Source organism: Crotalus tigris, unplaced genomic scaffold (genome assembly GCF_016545835.1).
Source record: "Crotalus tigris isolate CLP2741 ecotype Arizona unplaced genomic scaffold, ASM1654583v1 scf7180000019405.536791, whole genome shotgun sequence".
In the NCBI taxonomy this organism is placed as follows: domain Eukaryota; kingdom Metazoa; phylum Chordata; class Lepidosauria; order Squamata; family Viperidae; genus Crotalus; species Crotalus tigris.
In genome coordinates this window covers 9110-32500 of record NW_024097522.1, presented here as the reverse complement: position 1 = coordinate 32500, position 23391 = coordinate 9110, and the positions used below count along the sequence as shown (strand labels likewise).

The 23391-nt window shown below is 44.6% G+C and overlaps 1 protein-coding gene and 1 pseudogene across 2 annotated transcripts in view; both read left to right on the top strand.

The window, feature by feature from the left end:
* Positions 1 to 18206, top strand: part of LOC120316537 (multidrug and toxin extrusion protein 2-like) — a 36196-nt gene extending 17990 nt beyond the window's left edge. Inside the window, exons 7-17 of one of the 2 annotated variants that reach the window (XM_039362253.1) lie at positions 1553 to 1650; positions 3682 to 3779; positions 5065 to 5178; positions 8197 to 8264; positions 10559 to 10667; positions 12027 to 12102; positions 12933 to 13002; positions 14545 to 14677; positions 15665 to 15759; positions 15943 to 15997; positions 17633 to 18206. In XM_039362253.1, the coding sequence (XP_039218187.1) occupies positions 1553 to 1650; positions 3682 to 3779; positions 5065 to 5178; positions 8197 to 8264; positions 10559 to 10667; positions 12027 to 12102; positions 12933 to 13002; positions 14545 to 14677; positions 15665 to 15759; positions 15943 to 15997; positions 17633 to 17868 (1152 nt within the window). In that variant the 3' untranslated portion in view covers positions 17869 to 18206. Of the gene's footprint in view, positions 1 to 1552; positions 1651 to 3681; positions 3780 to 5064; positions 5179 to 8196; positions 8265 to 10558; positions 10668 to 12026; positions 12103 to 12932; positions 13003 to 14544; positions 14678 to 15664; positions 15760 to 15942; positions 16004 to 17632 lie in introns of both variants that reach the window. The other variant, XM_039362252.1, reaches the window with a different exon arrangement.
* LOC120316540 lies at positions 7570 to 7638 on the top strand (annotated as a pseudogene).
* Positions 18207 to 23391: the final 5185 nt, after the last annotated feature.

Sequence of the window (23391 nt, the reverse complement as noted above, 5' to 3'; positions counted from 1 at the left end):
AAGAATTCTAAATAAACTTTATTCATCAAATTAATTTTTACTGATTATTAAACTTAACGTCCATCTTGCCAAGTGCAGAGAAGGACAATTGAGCAACTAAGATGATTAAAAGTCCGGAGACACAAAAATATGAAGAACAGTTGCAGGATTTGGGTATGGCCTGTCTAGAGAAAGGAAGGACTAATGGGGAGACATGATAGCAGCGTTCCAATATTTGAGGGGCCGCCACGAAGAAGAAGGGGGGGGTCAACCTATTCCCCAAGGCACCTGAAGGCAGGACAAGAAGCAGCAGATGGAAATGAATCAACCTGGAAATGAATTTCCTGACAGTGAGAACACTTAACCAGTGGAACAACCTGCCTCCAGAAGTGGTGAATGCTCCAACACTGGAAGTTTTTAAGAAGAGACTGGACAGCCATTTGTCTGCAATGGGATAGGGTTTCCTGCCTGAGCTGGGGGTTGGACTAGATCAGTGGTTCTTAACCTGGGCGATATTGCCCCCCAGGGGGCGATTTCATTTTTCAGGGGGGCAAAGGAACGAAAAGGGGGCGATATGGGGGCGATGGAGCGAGACGTTTTGGGGACACTTTTGAGACTTTTTCGTACAGTGAATGGCTGTATATCTGTCGTACGAAAACATCAGATCCCTCGCTATTAGTGGACTGAATTGTGTTTTCAAATGTTGTTCCAGCTAGCTTCAACACGGAACGCCGTACATATGAGAAGATGCATTGCTTATCTTCATGTGCATTGCGCAGCAGCCTCTACCCATACAGTGGCGCGCCCTTGGCCAGAATAGGGGAGATATGGGAGGAAAAGACTGGAAATAAATTATTTGCATCGATATGTCCTGATGACAATTTTAAAGAAAACAAAAAAAGTGTTTGCATAAATTGAAGAATTATTTCCTATGTTGTGATTGAGAGGTTATGTTGGGGGAGGGGGGCGATGACGACTTCCTCATTGGCTCAAGGGGGCGATTCGTTCAAAAAGGTTAAGAACCACTGGACTAGATGACCTCCAAGGTCCCTTCCAACCCTAGAATTCTATGATGAAGGAAGGAAGGAAGGAAGGAAGGAAGGAAGGAAGGAAGGAAGGAAGGAAGGAAGGAAGGAAGGAAGGAAGGAAGGAAATGGATGGAAACTAACCAAGGAGAGAAGCAACCTGGAACTAAGGAGGAATTTCCTGACAGTTAGAACAATTAACCAGTGGAACAACCTGCCTCCAGAAGTTGTGGGTGCTCCATCACTGGAGGTTTTTAAGAAGAGACTGGACAGCCATTTGTCTGCTGCAATGGGATAGGGTTCCCTGCCTGAGCAGGGGGTTGGACTAGAAGACCTCCAAGTTCCGTTCCAGCTCTATTCTGATTGATTGACATGGCCCCACAGTCCTGATTAAACGACACCCCGTTTCTCTCCCCAAAGTCAGCAGTCTCAAGCCAGAGGCCTACAAGGGGCCCCTGCTCCGTCGTTCAACCCATTGAACCCCCCCTGCCCTGCAGCAGTGCTTAAACCTGCCTTGTGTTCAAGTTCTCCTTTTATCTCCATTCCAGGCTGTCCTCTTGCCTCAGGTGGTGACCGGCGTGGTGGTGAATGTGTTGAACGTGATCATGAATGCCGTCTTCTTGCACATCTTCAAGCTGGGCGTGGTGTAAGCGCGACAGATTTCCCGTTGGTCAGCCGGCCCGAGTTCAAAACCTAATGCTCTTTCATGTCGGTGGAGATTCTCGGTCATCCAGGTCATGGTTTGTCCCGAAGGTGCTTTTTCCCGAGGCCACTGGAGTTCCTTGTTGTTTCTTTGAAGACGTTTCGCTTCTCCTCCAAGAAGCTTCCTCAGTTCTGACTGGGATGGTGGGGAATGGAAGGATTTATGAAGTGGTTGTTTTGTTTGCCCAATGTACCCTAAGCAACGTGGTATATGCAGTACATTGCAGTGAGCCGTGTGCAGATCTGTACGTCGGGGAAACAAAACGACCACTTCACAAACGCACGGCACAACATGGGTGAACAAACCCATCAGGACAAGATTCAGCATCCATCTGCATTTAAGAGACGAAGGCCGCTCTTTCGAAGACAGCAAAGTCCACATTTTGGACAGAGAGGACCGCTGGCTTGAAAGAGGGGTCCAAGAGGCCATCTAGGTCACCCTCTCTCAACAGAGGGGGGGGGGGACATGACGACATCTATCTCCAGTCTACAACACAGTCCTTTCCACAGTTTCAAGGAGGCTCCACACCATTTGCACCAATCAGGTGACCCTGAGGACACAGACAAAACTCCAAGTGGCCTCAATGACTCTATAAAACAGTGGTTCTCAATCTTTTTAATGCCGCGACCCCCAACCAGTCGTAAGTCAAGGACTACTCAACCGGTCGTAAGTCAAGGACTACTCAACTGGTGCAGCACCGTTTGCAGAATGGGACTTTTGGCGGGCTCAGCAGGGCAGAGACAGCCTGGACAATTCCTATTGGCTTTTGAAAGCCAATAGAATTAGATTCTATTCAAGAGAGTCTATTCTATTGGCTTTTGAAAGCCAATAGAATAAAAAGGAGTAGCACAGCTAAGGAAAAGGGGAAAAAAATGGTGGACTGCATTGTTTGGCGACCTCCGTGAAATGGTCGTTCGACCCCAAATGGGGTCCCGACCCACAGGTTGAGAACCACTGCTATAAAAGCAGGCAAAGGACCGGCTGTCTGCAAGGAGTATAAATCCTTCCATTCCCCGCCATCCAGTCAGAGCCGAAGAAGCTTCTTGGAGGAGAAGCGAAATGTCTTCAAAGAAAAAAAAAGAAAGTCCAGTTGCCTCGGAAAAAAGCACCTTTGGTATATGCATTATGGTCTTTTGTCCTAAGCAGAGTTTCCTGTTTCCTGTTACAGTTAAAACAGTTAAGCAGTAATGCACATGGTGACGGTGCCCTTTGTTTGATCTGATCTGCTATGTATAAACAGACGCTCTGGCACAAAGTCAGTGGGGAAGTCAGATTCACTTAACAGCCGTGTTGCTAATTTAACCACTGCAGTGATTCATTTAACAACCGTGGCAAGCAAGGTCGTAAAACGGGGCAAAATTCTCTTAGAAGCTGCCTTGTTAGCAACAGAAATTTTGGACTCAATTGTGGTCGTAAGTTGAAGACCCCCTGTCATACGAATGAAGTTCCTAGCTCTCGTGAGTTCAATCAGACAAGATGGCCAAACATTAAGATTAACTTACTTACTTTCTCTCTCTCTCTCTCTCTCTCTCTCTCTCTCTCTTTCTTTCTTTCTTTCTTTCTTTCTTTCTTTCTTCCTTTCTTTCTCTCTGTCTCTTTCTTTCTTTCTTCCTTCCTTTCTCTCTCTCTCTGTCTCTTTCTTTCTTTCTTCCTTCCTTCCTTTCTTTCTATCTCTCTATCTCTTCCTTCCTTTCTCTCTCTCTCTTTCTTCCTTCCTTCCTTTCTCTCTCTGTCTCTTCCTTCCTTCCTTCCTTCCTTCCTTCCTTCCTTCCTTCCTTCCTTCCTTCCTTCCTTCCTTTCTTTCTTTCTTTCTTTCTCTCTTCTTTCCTTCCTTCCTTCCTTTCTTTCTCTCTGACTTTCTTTCCCTTCCTTCCTTCCTCCCTCCCTCCCTCCCTCCCTCCCTCCCTCTCTCTCTCTCTCTTTCTTTCTTTCTTTCTTTCTTTCTTTCTTTCTTTCTCTCTCTCTCTCCCACAGAGGTTCAGCCTGGGCCAACACCCTTTCACAGAATCTGCAAGCGTTTCTCCTCTTCCTCTTCATCTGGTGGAGAAAGATCCACAAGGAGACCTGGGGAGGTAGTAGAAAAGCAGAATATTTTTGTGACCTGGGCAGGGAGGGTTGAGAGAATCACGGGCACAGCTAGAAACACTTTTTTTTCCTCCACTCTTTTATTTTCGTGAGAAGTAATGATCCATTTTCAGACATTTATTCATTTATTCTCTTAATTTGATTTATATGGCCACTCATCTCACCAAAGGTAATCCTGGCTGGGCTACAAGAAACCTGTATAACAAAGCACACACAGAGACACACACCTCCTCACACACACACAGAAACACAGACACTCAAGTAGATACACAGACATAACATAGACACGTGGACACAACATAGACACATAGAGACAGACAGATACACAAACACAATATAGACACACAGACACAGATACACAAACACAACATAGACACACAGACACAACATAGACACACAGACATGGGCACAGACAGATACACAAATATAATATAGACACACAGAGACACAGACATACACAGACGCAACATAAATACACAGACACAACATAGACACAGACAGATATACAAGCAAAATATAGACACATACACAGACACAACAGACATACAGTCACAACTTAGACACAAACATAGATACACACACATACACAGACACAACAGACACACAGACATAACAATAACCCACAGATCCACATAGACTCACACACAGATACACAGACACAACGTAGATGCACAGACACAACATAGACTCACAGATCCACATAGACTCACACACAGATACACAGACACAACAGACACACAGACATAACATAGATCCACAGATCCATATAGACTCATACACAGATATACAGATACAACATAGATGCACAAACACAACATAGACTCACAATCCACATAGACTCACACACAGAGACACAGAGACAACAGACACACAGACATAACATAGACCCACAGATCCACATAGACTCACACAGAGATACACAGACACAACATAGACGCACAGACACAACACAGGCACACAGACACAACATAGACACACAGACACACAGATGCAACATAGACCCACAGATATAGACCCACAGATACAGACACACAGACACACACTCAGCCACTGCTCCAACACTGGAGGTTTATATGAAGAAATTGGACAACCATTTGTCTGAAATAGTATAGGGTCTCCTGCTTGAGCAGGGGGTTGGACTAGAAGACCTCCAGGGTCCCTTCCGACTCTGTTAGTCTGTTATTCAGACACACGCACACATAAAACACACAGACAAACAGACACAGACAGACAAGGCCCTCGCCCTGACATGGAAGCCCTTGTGTTTTACAGGCTGGACGATGGACTGTCTGCAGGAATGGGGTCCCTTCGTCCGGCTGGCCCTGCCCAGCATGTTTATGATCTGCATTGAGTGGTGGACTTTTGAGATTGGCAGCTTCCTCGCAGGTGAGACCCCCACACCCCTTTTCTCTCTCGGCCAGCAGGGGCCGTTGTCTCTCTGGGCGAGTCACTCTACGGTTCGGTGGCGTTATACAGGTAGTCCTCGACATACGACCACACATGATTTATGTTGCTAAGCGAGACATTTGTTAGGTGAGTTTTGTCCCGTTTTACAACCCCATAGTTGTTAAGTGAATCACTGCAATCGTTGAGTGAGTCACACGGTTGTTAAGTGAATCTGGCTTCTCAGAAGGTTGCAGAAGCGGATCACGTGACCCCCCCCCTGGGATGCTGCGACCGTCATAAATACGAGTCAGTTGCCAAGTGTCTGAATGTTGATCACGCGATCATGGGGAGGTTGCAACGGTCGTTAAGTGTGAAAAATGGTCACAAGTCCCTTTTTTCAGTGCCGTCGTAACCTTGAACGGTCACTAAATGAACCGCTGTAAGTCGAGGACTGCCGTATAAGTACTCCTCCACTTAATGACCGCAACTAACCCCCCCCAAACTGCTCTGCATGGGCCCTGACAACATGGCACTCCTTCGGATTGTCTGGTTCCTGTTGGTTGATGCAGTTGCGGATCCAAAGTTTTTCACTTTCACTTTCACTTTCCGTGATGATGCGGATAGTCGGTCCCACCGTCAGCCAGATGTTCAGACCGGATTTGGCAGGTTTCTGTCTACTGGTCAAGTTCCTTCTCAAGAACCTGGGATAGACAGATAGAACCTGGGATAGACAGATGTCGAATAATATTTAAAGCTTTTGTCGCGGGATGTCAGCTGTTCTGAGTAAAGCTGCCTTTTGCAATTGATCGATGGTGAATTTTTTTCAATGCCGATGGGGTTCGAGTGGTGCTGCAGATGTTTTGGGATGGCACCCAAGAGGCCTCTCATATATTAAATATCTTGTTGAATATACTGATACTACCTTTACTTTCTTTTGCCGCGGTCGTTCTGTTTTCATTTTGTGATCTTTTCCATTTCTTCCTCTTCTGCTCTGCTGTCTCCCAGTGCTGCCACATCCACTATCCGGATTTTCTGGATTTTCTTATCAACAGTTGTTAAGCCGGGGGGGGGGGGGGGGCTTGTGTAGCAGCTGCCTATCTGTTTGAATTCTAAAATCCCAGAGCCCTTCAGTTATAGGGTTTCCTGCCTGAGTAGAAGGTTGGACTAGAAGACCTCTAAAATCCCTTCCTACTTTTCTATTCTATTCTATTCCATTCCATTCCATTCCATTTTATTCTATTCTATTTTCTATTCTATTCTATTCTATTCTATTTTCTATTCTATTCTAATTCTATTCTATTCTATTCCATTCCATTTTATTCTATTTTCTATTCTATTCTATTCCATTCCATTCCATTCCATTTTATTCTATTTTCTATTCTATTCTATTCTATTCTATTCTATTCTATTCTATTCTATTCCATTCCATTCCATTCCATTCCATTTTATTCTATTCTATTTTCTATTCTATTCTATTCTATTCCATTCTATTCTATTTTCTATTCTATTCTAATTCTATTCTATTCTATTCTATTCTATTCCATTCCATTCTATTCTATTCTATTCTATTCTATTCTATTCTATTCTATTCCGTTCTATTCCATTCCATTCCATTTTATTCTATTTTCTATTCTATTCTATTCTATTCTATTCTATTCTATTCTATTCTATTCTATTCTATTCTATTCCATTCCATTTTATTCTATTTTCTATTCTATTCTATTCCATTCCATTCCATTCTATTTTCTAGTCTATTTTCTATTCTATTCTATTCTGTTCTATTTCTTCATTTTCTATGACTTTGTCGCAGGCAAATGGAGCAGTTGGTCCTCCACTTACAACCATTCATTTAGTGACCGTTCAAAGTTACAACGGCACTGGAAAAGGGACTTACCGACTATTTCTCACAATGCTGCAGCATTCACATGGTCATGTGATCAAAATTCGGATGCTTGACAACTGGTTTCTATTTATGACGGTTGCAGTGTCTCAGGGTCACATGATCCCCTGTTGCGACTTTCTGACAATGACCATTTTTCACACTTACGGCCTTTGCAGCATCCCCATAGTCACATGATTAACATTCAGATGCTTGGTAACTGATTCATATTTATGACGGTTGCCGTGTCCTGGGGGCCATGTGATCCCCTTTTGTGACCTTCTGATAAGCAAAGTCAATGTGGACTCCAGATCCACTTAACAACCGTGTTACTCACTTAACATCTGCAGTGATTCACTAAACAACCACAACAAGAACGGTCGTCCAATCGGGCAAAACTCAAAACTACTGTCTTGCTTAGCAATGGAAGTTTTGGGCTTATTTATGGTCATAAGTTTGAGGACTACCTGTATTTCTCGCAGATGTATGATTGTTATTGCCATTAAATTTATATGCTCGCTTCGGCAGCACATATACTAAAATTGAAACGATACAGAGAAGATTAGCATGGCCCTGCGAAATATAATAACGGCGGCAAGAATAGCATATGCACAGTGCTGGAAAAATGAGAATATACCATCAGAGGAAGAAGTGATAAGAAAAATCCTAGACTGTGCTGAGATGGACAAATTAACAAAAGAGATAAAAGAAAAGGAAGACACAGAGTACTATATAACATGGAACAAGTTGTATGACTGGTTGGAGACTAGAAATAATAGAGGAGAATAAATATGGAAAGGTCAAAAGTGAAAATATGTGTATAATAATGTATAATAATAATAATATGAATTATTCTTAGTAAGAAGTAGAATATGAAGGAAGAAAAATGTAAATAAACAACGGGGCAGTAAGGACAAATATTCTAAAGAAGAGTAAGGGGGGAAATGTAAATAATAGAAGATTACTGTTACGTAATCGCTGTTAAAAAAGGTGTATGTGTGTGTATGTGTGTTATGTTTTGCTTTGTTTTGTTTTGTTTTGTTGGTTAAAAATAAAATAAAAATTTAATAAAAAAAATATTATATGCTGCTTTTTTTGTGTAATGCTTCTGGATCTCAACCATGTTTCTTTCCCCTAAGGATTAATGAGTACGGTTGAATTAGGGGCTCAATCCATCATCTACGAACTGTCGACCATCGCGTATCTGGTAAGAATTTGCCAAATTCTGAAAAAGAATTAACACCAATAGCGTGAGAAGCAAGAAACATGGCAGTTTATGCAGGTAGTCCTCGACTTACAACCACAATTGAGCCCAGCATTTCTGTTGCTAAGTGAGACATTTGTTAAGCGGGTTTTGCCCCATTTTATGACCTTTCTTGCTGCAGTTGTTTAGGGCAGGGCTTTTCAACTTTTTCACCCACTGTAGCACTTTAAGGATATGGCAACATCCGAGGACCACCTGTCGCCTAGCAAGGTGTCAAAAACTTGATGACCCCCCCCCAAAAAGAAAAAAGTGATAAAGTACAGGTAGTCCTCGACTTACAACAGTTTGCTTAGTGACTGTTCGAAGTTACAATGGCACTGAAAAAAGTGCCCCCCCAAGCCACAGCAGAGCAAGACACCTGCCTGCGCACCTGGCGGTGCTCTTCCTCCTGTCCGAGGTTTTCATTGTTGTGAGCATTTCTGTTGAGGATTGGCAGCGGGGGTGGGTGGGGGGGGTGTTTGGTTTTTATTCCCCCATATGCTGGGTGGTTGCAGCTGGTTTTGGTCACTTCACATGACCCTGGGACACTGTGACCATCATAAATATGAATCGGTTGCCAAGCATCTGAATGAAAATCACAAGACCCTGGAAAGGCTGCAACATTCCAGCTGATCGGCGCTTCTTCTGGGCTCAGCAGAAGCACCAGGATCAGCACTGAGCTCCAGCTGGAGCCTGGCGCTGATCCTCATGCTTCCGCTGAGCCCTGACAGCCCTGCAGCTCCAGCCGTCTCTCGCTCAGGCTTGTGTGGTGCTGCCGCCAGTTCAGCTCATTCCCCTCCCCCGCTACCACTTTTCTAGGATGCTTGTGTACCACCTGCCAGGTGCCAATGGACCACAGGTGGTACCCGTACCACTGGTTAAAAAGCACTGGTTTAGGGAATCACGGCAGATGTTAAGTGAGTAACATGATTACTCTGAGTGTAGACCACATGCAAGGGATGAGAAGTTATGGACCAGTGGTTCTCAACCTTTTTAATGCCGCGACCCCCAACTGGTTGTAAGTCGAGGACTACCCAACCGGTCGTAAGTCGAGGACTTTCCCTGCCCGGGAGCGCCATGCATGCGTGGTGCTGCCCCCTGCGCCAGCTGAGGCGTAGCTGGCAAGCGGCAGAGACGGCGCAGGCCGACCACCGGCTGGGCCACCAGCTGGCCCAGCCCAAGGGAGGTAAGGCACCCGCCGGGCCCCACGCGCGCCAGCAACCCTCCCTGCGCCCGCCGGCCTCCCACCTCCCACCCCTGGCCCTCTTTTACTTACATTTTTAGTAGTTGCTCAGCAGGGAGGGGTGGAAGCTTCCAGACAGCTCGCCTTCGCTGCAGACAACGTGCAGCACCGTTTGCAGAATGGGACTTTTGGCGGGCTCAGCAGGGCAGAGACAGCCTGGACAATTCCTATTGGCTTTTGAAAGCCAATAGAATTAGACTCTATTAAAGAGAGTCTATTCTATTGGCTTTCAAAAGCCAATAGAATAAAAGGGAGTAGCACAGCTAAGGAAAAGGGGGAAAAAATGGCGGACTGCGTTGTTTGGCGACCCCCATAAAATGGTCGTTCGACCCCAAATGGGGTCATGACCCACAGGTTGAGAACCGCTGTTATAGATTGATGCGCTCGGCTTAACCATCTGATGCTGGTGGACATGTGGTAGTCCTGGCCTTAGAATCACAATGGAGTCCAAAACGTCTATTGCTAAGCAAGACAGTTTTTAAGTGAGTCTTGCTCCATTTTATGACCTTTCTTGTCACAGTTGTTAAATGAATCTGGCTTCCCCATTGACTTGGCTTCTCGGAAGCTCGCAAAAGAGGGTCACATGACCCTCCCTGGGACACAGCAACCGTTATAAATATGAACCAGTTGCCAAGCGTCCGAGTATAGGTCACGTGATCATGGGGATGCTGCAATGCCCATCAGTGTGAAAAATGATCGTAAGGCACTTCTTTCAGCACCGTTGTAACTTTGAACAGTCACTAAATGAACGGTTGTAAGTCAAGGACTGCTCGTATGCCTTTTGTTGGGTTAGAGCAGTATTTCCCAAACTTGACAATTTTAAGGCATGAGGACTTCAACTCCCAGAATTCCACAGCCAGCAACGCTGGCTCTGGAATTCTGGGAGTTGAAGTCCACATGCCTTAAAATTGTCAAGTTTGGGAAACACTGGGTTAGAGGTTAACCCTGATTGACTTTGCACAAAAGAAAAATCTCCAAACTGGTGCAAAAACCACTCACAGAAGCTTCTTCTCAGCTACCACAGGGGATGAGCGTGGCTTCCAGTGTCCGCGTGGGTAACGCCTTAGGCGCCGGAGATGTTGACCAGGCTAAGAGGTCATGCATTATGGCCCTCCTTTGCACCGGTGAGTATATATGACTCTTTAAGCCCTGGAAGGGGGGGGTGGAGAAGTTCCAATTCATGCCCGCTGGGGAATGCTGGGAGTTGAAATTAACCTATCTTAAAGTGGCTAAGGTTAAGGAGCACAGCTTTGGTGGGCGCTTGCCCTGAGCAAAGGGGTTAGACTAGAAGACCTCAAAGAGCCTGCTAGTTTAGGAGAGCCTCAGAAACCATGTAGATCCTTCTGATAGAGATGGATGGATGGATAAAGGGATAGAAGGATGGATGGAGGGAGGGATAGTTCAGTATAGATAGATTAGATAGATATCTGTCTATCATGTATATCATCATCTATCTATCTATCCATTCATCTATTTATCATATGCCCATATCTATCTATCTATCTATCTATCTATCTATCTATCTATCTATCTATCTATCTATCTATCTATCTATCTATCTATCTATCTATTTATCATATGCCCATATCTATCTATCTATCTATCTATCTATCTATCTATCTATCTATCTATCTATCTATCTATCTATCTATCTATCTATCTATCTATTCATCTATTTATCATATGCCCATGTCTATCTATCTATCTATCTATCTATCTATCTATCTATCTATCTATCTATCTATCTATCTATCTATCTATCTATCTATCTATCTATCTATCTATTCATCTATTTATCATATGCCCATGTCTATCTATCTATCTATCTATCTATCTATCTATCTATCTATCTATCTATCTATCTATCTATCTCCATCCATCTATCTATCCATCTATTCATCATTTATCCATCCATCCATTATCCATCTATCTATTGCTATCATCTATCTATCTATCCATTCATCTATTTATCATGTATTTATCATCTATCTATCTATCTATCTATCTATCTATCATCTATCTTTCTATCTATTCATCTATTTATCATTTATCCATCCATCCATCCATTCATTTATCCATCTTTTTTTCTATCTATCTATCTATCTATCTATCTATCTATCTATCTATCTATCATCTCTCTCTATCCATTCACCTATTTATCATCCATCCATCCATCCATCCATCTATCATCTATTTATCTATCTATCTATCTATCTATCTATCTATCTATCTATCTATCTATCTATCTCCATCCATTCATCTATCTATCATCTCTCTCTCTCTCTCTCTCTCTCTCTCTCTCTCTCATCTATCTACCTATCTATCTATAGATGCATAGAGATGAATGGATGGATAGGTAGGTAGATAGATAGAGATGAATGGATATACAGTATGCAACCGCATTGAAGATGCCCCCCCCCCGAACGGAGATGAAACATTTCCCCCCCCCCAGCATGGGACCCACCTTCTCTCTCCCTTCACAGGGGTTCTTGCGGTGGTTTTCGCTGGGCTGCTGGCAGCTGTGAAGGACGTGGTGGCCTACATCTTCACCAACGACCTGTAAGGCCCTCTTTTCATTATCTCTCTTCTCAAGATACCCCAGGAGGGGGACGAATGAAAGGGAGTCTGCCCGTTGCCCCTCTGCCCGTACAGGTAGTCCCGGATTTACGCCCGTTCTTGAGTTATGACGGAGCCTCCAAAAGCTACTTATGAAGCATCTTCCAACTTGTGATGGCCGTGTACACACACACACACACACACACACACACACACTGAGAGTTACACAATTGCATTTTGTGAACTTCCTCGTGTTCCTGGGGGGAGAGGATGCCAGTTGCCCCTCTTTGTGGGTCACAGCGGTGTCTCCTCCACAGACACAATCCAGCACGTCAGAACAACTCCACCCATTTGCTTCTAGTGATACGTCTAATGAAAAGAAAACCAACGTAGCGTTGAATGGATGCTACTTGATTCGCTTCAGGGTCCTAACCCCAGAATTTTGCCTTAAGGGAAATTTTGGCCACCTCGTTTTTTTTTCTTTTTAGGCCATTAAGCGAATCACCCAGTCGTTAAATGAATCTGCCTTCCCCTTTTCAGTTTGTTTGTTGGAAGGTCGCAAAATGGCGACCGCCATATTATAAATACTGGCCACTTGCCAAACATCCCAATTTTGATCACAGGACCAGGCGGATGATGCGACGGTCGTAAGTGCGAGGACTGGTCATAAATGGTTGGTTTGGGGTTTTTTTAGCGCTGTTGTAACTTTGAACGGATGCTAAATGAAGGGTTGTAAATCTAAGACTACCTGTACATCCTCCAATGAGCTTTTTCCTGGGCAGACTTTAGAACTCAGATCTCCTAATAATATTATTTTTTTCTTCCCTCAATAGAGAGATCGTGTCTTTGGTGTCCAAAGTGATGCTAATCTTTTCCCCTTTTCACCTGTTCGATGCCACCGCGGTGAGTTTATGGCGGTTGCAAAGCCCCTGGGTGGGGTGTGATGGGGGGGAGCCAAATGGGCTTTGTAAAAAGCCTTTCCTGTTTATTCGAACAGGTTTCTAGTCCTCATGACTACAAATAGAACCCATTCCTGTGGAAATCGTAGTTCCTGGATAAATATATTTTTTTTATTCTTGATTTTATTTTTATTTTGGCCCTTAGGGGAGTCCTAGCACTGGCAAAACTTGAAAGTATGTGCAGACGATCAGGGTGGAAGAAAACAATCTTAGGAGCTGTGAAGCTCAGGGTTCCTCTTTCGATGGGGTTCTCTGCAGATTCACACATGCAATCTGATTAGAAGTAGAATAACCGAGTTGGAAGGGACCTTGGAGGTCATCTAGTCCAACCCCCTGCTCAGGCAGGAAACCCTATGCCATTTCAGACAAATGGCTGTCCAGTCTCTTCTTAAAAACTTCCATTGTTGGAGCATTCACCGCTTCTGGAGGCAGGCTGTTCCACTGGTTAATTGTTCTCACTGTCAGGAAGTTTCTCCTTAGTTCTACGTTGCTTCTCTCCTTGATGAGTTTCCATCCGTTGCTTTTTGTCCTGCCTTCAGGTGCTTTGGAGAATAAGTTGACTCCCCTCTTTGCGAAGGGCCCCCAAATATTGGAAGACTGCTATCATGTCCTCCCTTGTCCTTCTCTTCATTGAATTAGACATACTCAATTCCAGCAACTGTTCCTTATATGTTTTAGCCTCCATATAAAGAACGGTTGCTGGAATTGGGTATGTCTACAGTAGTGGCCAAAATTGTGGAAACCTTTTGGGAAAAGTGTAATTTTTAGGTTTGATGGCTAATAACACCACCCCCCCTCCTTTTTTTTTGGAGTAGTACCATAAAATTATATATCAGTGGAAAGGTAATTTAATCAAGAATGCAATGCGACAAAGTTTGTTCAATTATCTGTACTGTATTCTATGAAAAGGTATAGCCAAATAACCAGAAAAAGGAAGCACAACTTGCTCAGGTTGGTCTCAGGTAGCTTTCCTTCACCTGATGGTAGCCAATACTAGGACTACCTGTACAAGTTGGGAAGCCAGAACAGGGCATCATCCAGAGACACACTTTGAACAGTCACTAAATGAACTGTTGTAAGTCAAGGACTATCTGTATTAGTTGGGAAGCCAGAACAGGGCATCATCCAGAGACACACTTTGAATGGTCACTAAATGAACTGTTGTAAGTCAAGGACTATCTGTACTAGCTGGGAAGCCAGAACAGGGCATCATCCAGAGATACACCAGGAGAGTCTCCCCTACAGGTGGATGGTTTGAACCCGTATCCATTTTTCAAAATGGAATTGTGTCCTTCGGCCAACCACATTCCCTGGGCTACCTTCAAGCAGCTCGACAGAATGTGCCTGTTCTCAGGACGATAACCTTGTGAGGTAGGCCAGCTGAGTGAGGTTTTTAATCCATCCTCGTCTCCGGATCAAAAAAAACCCTTCGGGAGACTCTCTTAGAGAATCTCCCTAATCTCTCTGCTCTGCCTCTGTTCGCCAGGCCACTTGCGGAGGTGTGCTGAGGGGTGCCGGCAAGCAGAAAATTGGCGCCATCGCCAACGCGGTAGGCTACTACGTCATCGGATTGCCCATCGGGATTACGCTGATGTTCGTGTACAAGCTTGGTGTAATGGGTGAGCCAGCCACCAAATGCCATTTTCCTTTGCAAGCTGCACTCCAGATGTTCGGCTTGGTCTATGGGACTGTCAGGAACACCAGCCAGATGTGCCTCAAACAGTGATTGAGATGGAATAGAATAGAATAGAATAGAATAGAATAGAATAGAATAGAATAGAATAGAAGTAGAAGTAGAAGTAGAAGATGGAATGGAGTAGAATAGAATAGAGTAGAAGTAGAATAATGGAATGGAATTGAATGGAATGGAATGGAATGGAATAATGAAAGAATGGAATGGAATAGAATAGCATATAGAATAGCATATAGAATAGAATAGAATAGTATAGAATAGAATAATGGAATGGAATAGAATAGAATGGAATGGATTAATGGAATGAAATGGAATGGAATAATGAAAGAATGGAATAGAATAGAATAGAATAGAATAAAATAGAATAGAATAGAATAGAATAGAATAGCATATAGAATAGAATAGAATAGAATAGAATAGAATAGAATAGAATAGAATAGAATAGAATAGAATAGAATAGAATAATGGAATGGAATGGAATGGAATGGAATAGAATAGAATAGAATATATGGAATGGAATGGAATAGAATAGAATCTGAAAGATCCCTTTAGGAAGATCACAATTGGTCCCTCCCCAACTGGTGGAAGTGAGTCCCATGGCCAAACTCACTACCTAAAACAATGTTTCTCAACCTCAGCAGTTTTTAAGATAGGTGGACTTCAAGTCCCAGAATTCCTCAGCCAACATGCTTTAAGAGGGGTGGACTTTCACTCCCAGAATTCCCCAGTCAGCATGCCCTCCCCAGCTTAGTAGTTCCTAGAGCGACTATGGTCCAACCTACCTCGTAGGTCTATTATGGGGGAAAATGGGAGGAGGCTGGCTGGGGAATTCTGGGAGTTGAAGTCCACCCGTTTTAAAGCTTCAGAGGTTGAGAAACACAGTTCTAGAGCCAACCTCTCACTCTCCCTGCAGGCCTGTGGACCGGTTTGATCGTTTGCATCTCTCTGCAAGCGGCATCTTTTTTGCTTGTCGTCTTGCGCATGAACTGGAAAAAAGCCGCCGAAGAGGTAGATCTCTTGCCTGCAGGTTTGATTGCGCTTTGTCCTCAGTAGTGCCAGCTGAGGAATGGGTTCATGGGCTTGACTCAGAATAAAACAGCAAGCCGTGAACTATGGCAGCTGGCTCTTCGCAAAAATGTTCAAAACGAGACCAATTTTGTTTTGCTTGTTTGTTTCTTTCCTCTCTCTCAGGCCCAGATCCGAGCTGGATTAACAGACCGACTAGGAAGTCCTCAGCAGTCTTCCGGTGCGGGTAAAAACACCCTATTATCCCTTACTCTTTGTGCGATGTGTGTCTCTGTGTGTGTGTGTTTTTAACAGTGTGAAAAAAGGTTTGGAGAGTCTTTAAAAAGCACCTTGCAAGGTTTATTCAGATGATTTATGGGTTGATTGCATTTTAGATTTGCTCCATGCAACGTGTTGTTCGCTTTGATTATTTTTGCAAATAACTCAAGGGGCAAACATATACAATGCACTTCCTTCTCCTGTTTTCTCCACAACAACAACCCTGTGAGGTGGTTAGGCTGAGAGGGAGGAAGTGGCCGAAAATCACCTGGCTGGATTTAATGGCTAAGGCAGGACTAGAACTCACCTCTCCAAAGTGAACAACGGCACTGAAAAAAGTGACTGTATGATCGTTTTTCACATTACCATTGCAATATCCCCAGGGTCACATGATCAAAATTTAGAGGCTTTAGATTTTTAGAAGGAAGATAAAGTTTACTCCTCAACTATTTTTACTGAGTATTTTCGTTGATTTAAATGAAAAATAAACTATCTTGATGTTGAATTTAGTAACTGCAGCAAGTTTATTAGTAGGTTTATACTGGAAGAAAGATTCTTTGCCTACTTTAGAAGAATGGACATTTAAAGTATCTAGTCTTGCAGAAATGGCAAAAATCTCTGCTTATTTAAAGGATCATACACAAGAAAAATATATCACTGTATGGAGAAGATGGATAGATTATATTCAGAAAAAGTATGGAATTAAAAAGTTTCACTTATTTTATGAATGAATATTATAACAAATATTATAGAGAATTGTCTTATAGGTTATGGAGTTAAAGGTTAATTATGATATTTTCTTTTTTCTTTTCTTTTTTTCTTTTCTTTTCTTTTTCATTATTATAAATTTGGTTATTATTAACCCTGTGTTCTGCTCTGGGAAGTGAGGGAGGGGGGTTGGGGGTGGGAGGGAGGGTAAGAGGGGGGGTAAGTGTAGTATAGATAATGGTTGTTTATAGGAGTGCGGCCCCAGGCACTCCCTTTATGCTGTGTTCATGGGTTTGATAGGGATGGGAGGAGAGAAGGTGTAGAGAGGAAGTAGGGTGTTGAGAGGAGAGGGGGAGGGGAAAAGAGTAGGTGGGGAGGAGAGAAAGAGAAGGGAAGTAGGGAATGTTTTAAGAAAGGGTGGACGCGGCCTGGGGGGCATGGGCGGGCCGCACCAATGGTTATGAATTTATCTTATTTTAAAATTGTATTGTATTTTTATAATGTTTAAATGGAAAAAAATAAAAATTTTCAATATAAAAAAAATTTTTTAGAGGCTTGGCAACTGACATGTATTTATGACAGTTGCCGTGTGCCAGGTCATGTGATCAGCTTTTGCGACCTTCTGACCAGCAAAGTCAATGGGGAAGCTAGAGTCATTTAACAACTGTGCCACTAACGTAACTACTGCAGCGATTCACTTAACAACGCTGGCAAGGAAGGTGGTAACATGGGGCAAAATTTACTTAACAACTATCTCGCTTAGCAATAGAAGTTTGGGATTCCCTTGTGGTACTAAGGCCAGGACTACTGCCTGGCCACCAACATCGAACGGTTAAGCCGAGCGTCTCAATCTGCAATTTCTAATCCCTTGCATGTGGTCTGCACACAGATTATCTTGTGATGAATCTGGAGGTGCCCAACGGAGATACCCTCAGTTGTCTTGTCCACCAGGGCGAAAACTTAGCGGACCATCAGCCCATTCCCAGCGAACAGATGCCCCCATTCATGGTTTCCCCAATGCCAGGGGCCTTATCCTGCAGGCACCTTGTTTTCCGGCGTGGACTGGCACTGCTGTTAGCAGTCGCCATCTTGATTTTGGGGATTGTCATCCATCTCCTTCTCTGAGAACGGCGGAGCTGTGCAGCACGGGAGGACCAGACAAGGCAGCCAATTCGAATGGGCGTCCTGCTCACTCATCAGCGTTCATCCCAGAGGATCTAAGAGTGACTCAGCCTTGGATCTGATCTCCAAAGATAGTTGCTCCTCTACGATCAGCCTGGACCAATGATGGGGTCACCCATTTGATGTTGTTAAGGGATGGAAAGACTTAACTCACCTTTCAAGGCGTTTGGAAAATCACATTGGAATAAATCCAGGTGTTTAATTTTTTTCAAAAAAAAAAAATTGGTGTTTTCTATTTTAACCTTTTTTGAATAAAATAAAAATAGATATTAAAAAGGAAAAAAAATCACATTGGAATAAATCCAAGTGTCTTCTGTACACATTCACTGATAAAAATTCCTGGTTTTAAGAAATCTGTTGAAGGTTTGGTTGACCACTGGTGATTTCCATCAGCAATGTTTTGACCCAGATGTGGTCAAAAAAGTAAAGAGGGCAGCTTTCATGATACAACAAAAGCTCCAATTTTTGATGTGTGTAAAACATTCCACTGTGCTATTGTGGGTGCCATCTTGACTCTTTAGACCGATTATCCTGCTTGCAGCTCTAATGTTACTCCATGCCATTTATGTATAGGTGGTCCTCGACTTACAACCGCAATTAGACCAGACTTTCTGTTGTAAAGCGAGGCAGTTGTTAAGTGAGTCATGCCCAATTTTGCAAGTTTTTGCTCCTGTTGTTAAGTGAATCATGCTGTCATTAAACAAATCCGGCTTCCCCAACTAACTTTGCTTGTCGGAAGTCGGCTCGTAAGGTCACAAATATCAATCACACGACAACGGAATGTTGTAACTATTGTAAAATCATGCTGGTCGCTAAGCAACCCAATACTGATCAGGTGACCATAGGGATGCTGAGATGGTCATAGTGCGAGGACTGGCTGCAAGTCACTTTTTTTTTCAGTGCCGCTGTAATTTTGAACAGTCACTAAACGAATGGCTGTAAGTGGGGGCTAACTGTATTTCAAGAATGATTCTTAACAGCACAGAGTAAGCAGATTAAGACACCTCCACACAATCATTTTTAAAACCATGGAATCTCCCAATATGTGCAATGCTGTTACGTTATTATATTTTTTTTTTACAACACAAAGCACAGTATCTGTGATTTGTTTTCTTTTTTGTTGTTGTTGTTCCTTCTTTGTTCCCATTTTGGACAGTGATTAATTTTGCGGCTCAGGATTTTTACAAAAATAAACTTTTTTGTTAGATGGTGGATGCATTGCCAGGATTAGCAAAGGAGAGGTGAGCTTTGTCACCAGGAAATTAAAGATATATCATTGTCCTACTGCCATGGTAGAGCTCTTTCTGTGGGCACGTATGCCGTCGCCCCAGTCCTAGGCCTTCAGCTGGGTTTTATAAAACCTTTTTGCTTTAGGCCTCCGTCGCCATGTGCAAAAAAAAAAGGTTCAATATATCAATCAATTTCAACTTCTTGCGGGGAAAAAAAAGATCTCGCAAAGTTGGAATTGATTGATTAAACTTTTTAGTCCCACCCAGTCTGCTGTTATCATGCCCACCCAATTGGCCACACCCACCCAATGGCCACGCCCACCCAATGGCCACGCCCACCCGGCACCCGACGATACATAAGTGGTTTTGGGTTTCAGTTTGGGCACTCGGTCTCTAAAAGGTTCGCCATCACTGTCCTACTGGCTCATAATGCTGTTTAACTTAGTCTCGTTTGAGCATCAATCACTTTAAGTTGTGTGGACTTCAATTCCCAGAATTCTCCAGCCAGCCATTCTGGCTGGGGGATTCTGGGAGTTGAAGTCCACACACACACACACACCTTAAAGTGACCGAGGTTGAGAAATACTGTCCTAAAACAAGAAAGGGATATTCCTGGATTTTTAGTGACCATATAAATAGATATTTTTCCATGATGATCTCTCCCCAATCTGATCATTCAGGTCTTCTAAAGGTGTCCTCACCATCACTGTGACTGAGTCCATCCATCTGGCTGGTCCGTTGCTTTTTTTTTTTCCCTTCCACCTTCCCAGCATTATGGGCTTGCCAAGAGAGATGGGTCTTCCCATAACATGACTCCAATATAATTGGAGCCTGATCATTTGTGCCTTAGTTGGGTGACAACTTGGTGTTAACTCTTAGTGACCACAAAGAATTGATCTGTCCCCAGCGTGTTCCAATCAGTCCGCCTCCTCCTCCTCCTCCTCCTCTTCCTCCTCCATCTCCATTCCACAATCCCACTTCCCTTCTAGCACTGAAGATGTTACCTAGTTGGGTCAATGAAACATCTGCAACAAAACCACCAAGTTCAGAGTGCACCAAGGATCCCATAGTTGTTGTTGTTGTTCTTCTTCTTCTTCTTCTTCTTCTTGTTCTTGTTGTTGTTGTTCTTCTTCTCCTCCTCCTCCTCCTCCTCCTTCTCCTCCTCCTCCTCCTTCTCCTCCTCCTCCTCCTCCTCCCCATCTTCCTCTTCTCCATAAACCCCACTCCCTTCAAACACTGTTGGTGTTCTCTAGTTGGGTTATGGGACATCTACAAAAAACCCACCAAGCTCAGAGAGCGCTGATGACTCCATAGTCCTCCTCCTCCTCCTCCATCTCCATGTTTTGAGTGAAGACTGGCTGGTTTTGTTTGATGGTCCATCACTTTGTTTTCATGGCTGTCCATCATCTTCTCGGGAGCCTCCTCTAATGTCAAAGGATTCTGTCCCCAACACGTTCCTTCAGATCTTCCAGTGATGTTCCCATCGCCACTGAGTCCCTCCACCTTGCTGTGGTTGTCCTCTCCTCTCTTCCACTTTTTCTAGCATCAAAGCCTTCTCCAGAGAGCTGGATCTTCACATCATGCTTTCATAGTAGGAGAATTTGAACCTGGTCATTTGTGTCTTGAGGGAGAGCTCCGGGTTGATTTGTTCAATGATACGTTGGTGGTTTTTCTTGGCTGTCCTCACTCTTCTTAGTTGTCTTCTCCAACACCAAAGTTCAAAGACATCAATACCTTCTTTCTCAAAGTCCAACTGTCCATGAAAGGTCAGAGCGAAAACCATGCATGATTCTGATTGTCTATACCAGATATGTCAAACACAAGGCCCGGGAGCCAGATGTGGCCCACAAAGTGGTTTCACATGGAAACAGGGAGGGAACGGTCCCCGCTGCCTTGGCCCTGGCCCAGGCCAGCCGGGAGCCAATGTACAATTTTGTGGTGGCTATCTATTGTCAACGCTGCAAATATTGTATATTCTTGCTTTTGACAATATGCAGTATTGTCTGGTAAATATGGGGTTAATAAAGAGCAGAAGGGGCAGTTGGGGGTAAAGCCCGGGAAAGAAAGAGGAAGAAAACATTTGACCTTCACACTAATTGGATAGCCGTGAGATATGACGGCTAATTTAGGGAGGGAACAGGCTGATAATTTAACTGCTCAGAGGAAGAGAACTTAGATCCTAGCATCCCTCCGTTGTGCCTGTGCCGACATTTTGTAACATTAAAAGACTTTTAGGAAAATAAATGCCTGGAAGTTCTTTGGAATGTTTCATTAGCCGGAACCACAACATCTATGCTGAAAGGCATTCAGTCTTAGCTCCACAAGGCCGTTTGGAAACAGCGAGGAACCAGCCCCTGCCACGTCGGCCCTGCCCCCTGGGTGCATGCTGGGGAGGTGTCACCCTTTGTGAGGAATGAAGAAATGTACCATGCCTTGATGCTTGCCCCGGTCCCACCCTCTTCTGCCAGAGACCCTCAGATCTGTCCCACTCCTGCCCAGGCCCCCACAAGCCCCCTTGACGCGAATGATGTAGAATTGGCCATGCCTACCCAGTAGGCCACACCCACTCCATCCACACCCACCCAGTAGGCTGCACCCACCCTGGCCACACCCACCTGGCCCCCCCAGGGCAACCGCAATGCTGATGCGGCCCTCAATGAAATTGAGTTTGACACCCCTGGGCTATGGAGATTCTCCATGCTCCAGGTCCACGGTTGTCCCAAAGGTGTTTTTTCAGGAGGCAACTGGACTTTCTTGTTTTTCTCTGAAGACGTTTCGCTTCTCATCCCAGAAGCTTCTTCAGCTCTGACTGGAATGGTGGGAAATGGAAGGATTTACACTCCTTGCAGACAGCCGGTCCTTTGCCTTCTTTTAGAGCCGTGGTTCTCCACCTGTGGGTCGGGACCCCATTTGGGGTCGAACGACCATTTCACGGGGGTCGCCAAACAACACAGTCCGCCATTTTTTCTCCCCTTTTCCTTAGCTGTGCTACTCCCTTTTATTCTATTGGCTTTTGAAAAGCCAATAGAATAGACTCTCTTGAATAGAGTCTAATTCTATTGGCTTTCCAAAGCCAATAGGAATTGTCCAGGCTGTCTCTGCCCTGCTGAGCCCGCCAAAAGTCCCATTCTGCAAACGGTGCTGCACCAGTTGAGTAGTCCTCGACTTACGACCAGTTGAGTAGTCCTCGACTTACGATCCGTTGGGGGTCGCGGCATTAAAAAGGTTGAGAACCACTGTTCTAGAGAAACGTTGAGGCCACCTGGAGGCTGACCTGTGTCCTCAGGGTCACCTGAGCAGTGCAAATGGGTGGGGAGCCTATGAGAATCTCCATAGACCTTTAGCCATGCACTTTGGGAGGAACACACTTCGAATGATGTGGGAGGAGGAAAAGATTCCCAGAAAACATGGCAGACTATACAGGATCCATTTGCGCTTCATTTGGAGATGCAGACCACACAGACTCATCCCCAACAGCCTGTGTGCCCGTCTTCAACGGGGAAGGGACCCAGGGCAGAAACCATCCTGCAGCCGAGAAGGCTCCCCACCCATTTGCACCACTCAGGTGACCCTGAGGACACAGGTAAACCTCCAGGTGGCCTCAACAACTCTCTACAACAGGGGTGTCAAACTCAATTTCATTAAGGGCGGCATCAGCATTGCGGTTGCCCTCAGGGGGCCGGGTGGGTGTGGCCAGGGTGGGTGCAGCCTACTGGGTGGGCGTGGATGGAGGGGGTGTGGCCTACTGGGTGGGCATGGCAGCTCTACATCATTCACGTCAAGGGGGCCTGTGGGGGCCTGGGCAGGAGTGGGACAGATCTGAGGGTCTCTGGCAGAAGGGGGGGGACCAGGGCAGAGCCCATCAAGCCGGATAGGTAAAATAGGCGAGGGCCATTTGCTGGCCACTTCCAGGCGATGGTCCATCTCTTCATTCCTCACAAAGGGTGACCCCTCCCCAGCATGCACCCAGGGGACGGGGTCAATACAGCAGGGGCCGGTTCCTCGCTGTTTCCAGACGGCCTTGTGGAGCTAAGATTGAATGTGTTTCAGCCTAGATGGCCATCACAAAATTGTGCATTGGCTCCCGGCCGGCCTGGGCCAGGGCCAAGGCAGCGGCGGCCGTTCCCTCAGTGTTTCCAGGATGGCTTTGCAGGCCACATGAAACCACTTTGTGGGCCGCATCCAGCCCCCGGGCCTTGTGTTTGACATATCTGCTCTAAAAGAATGCAAATGACCA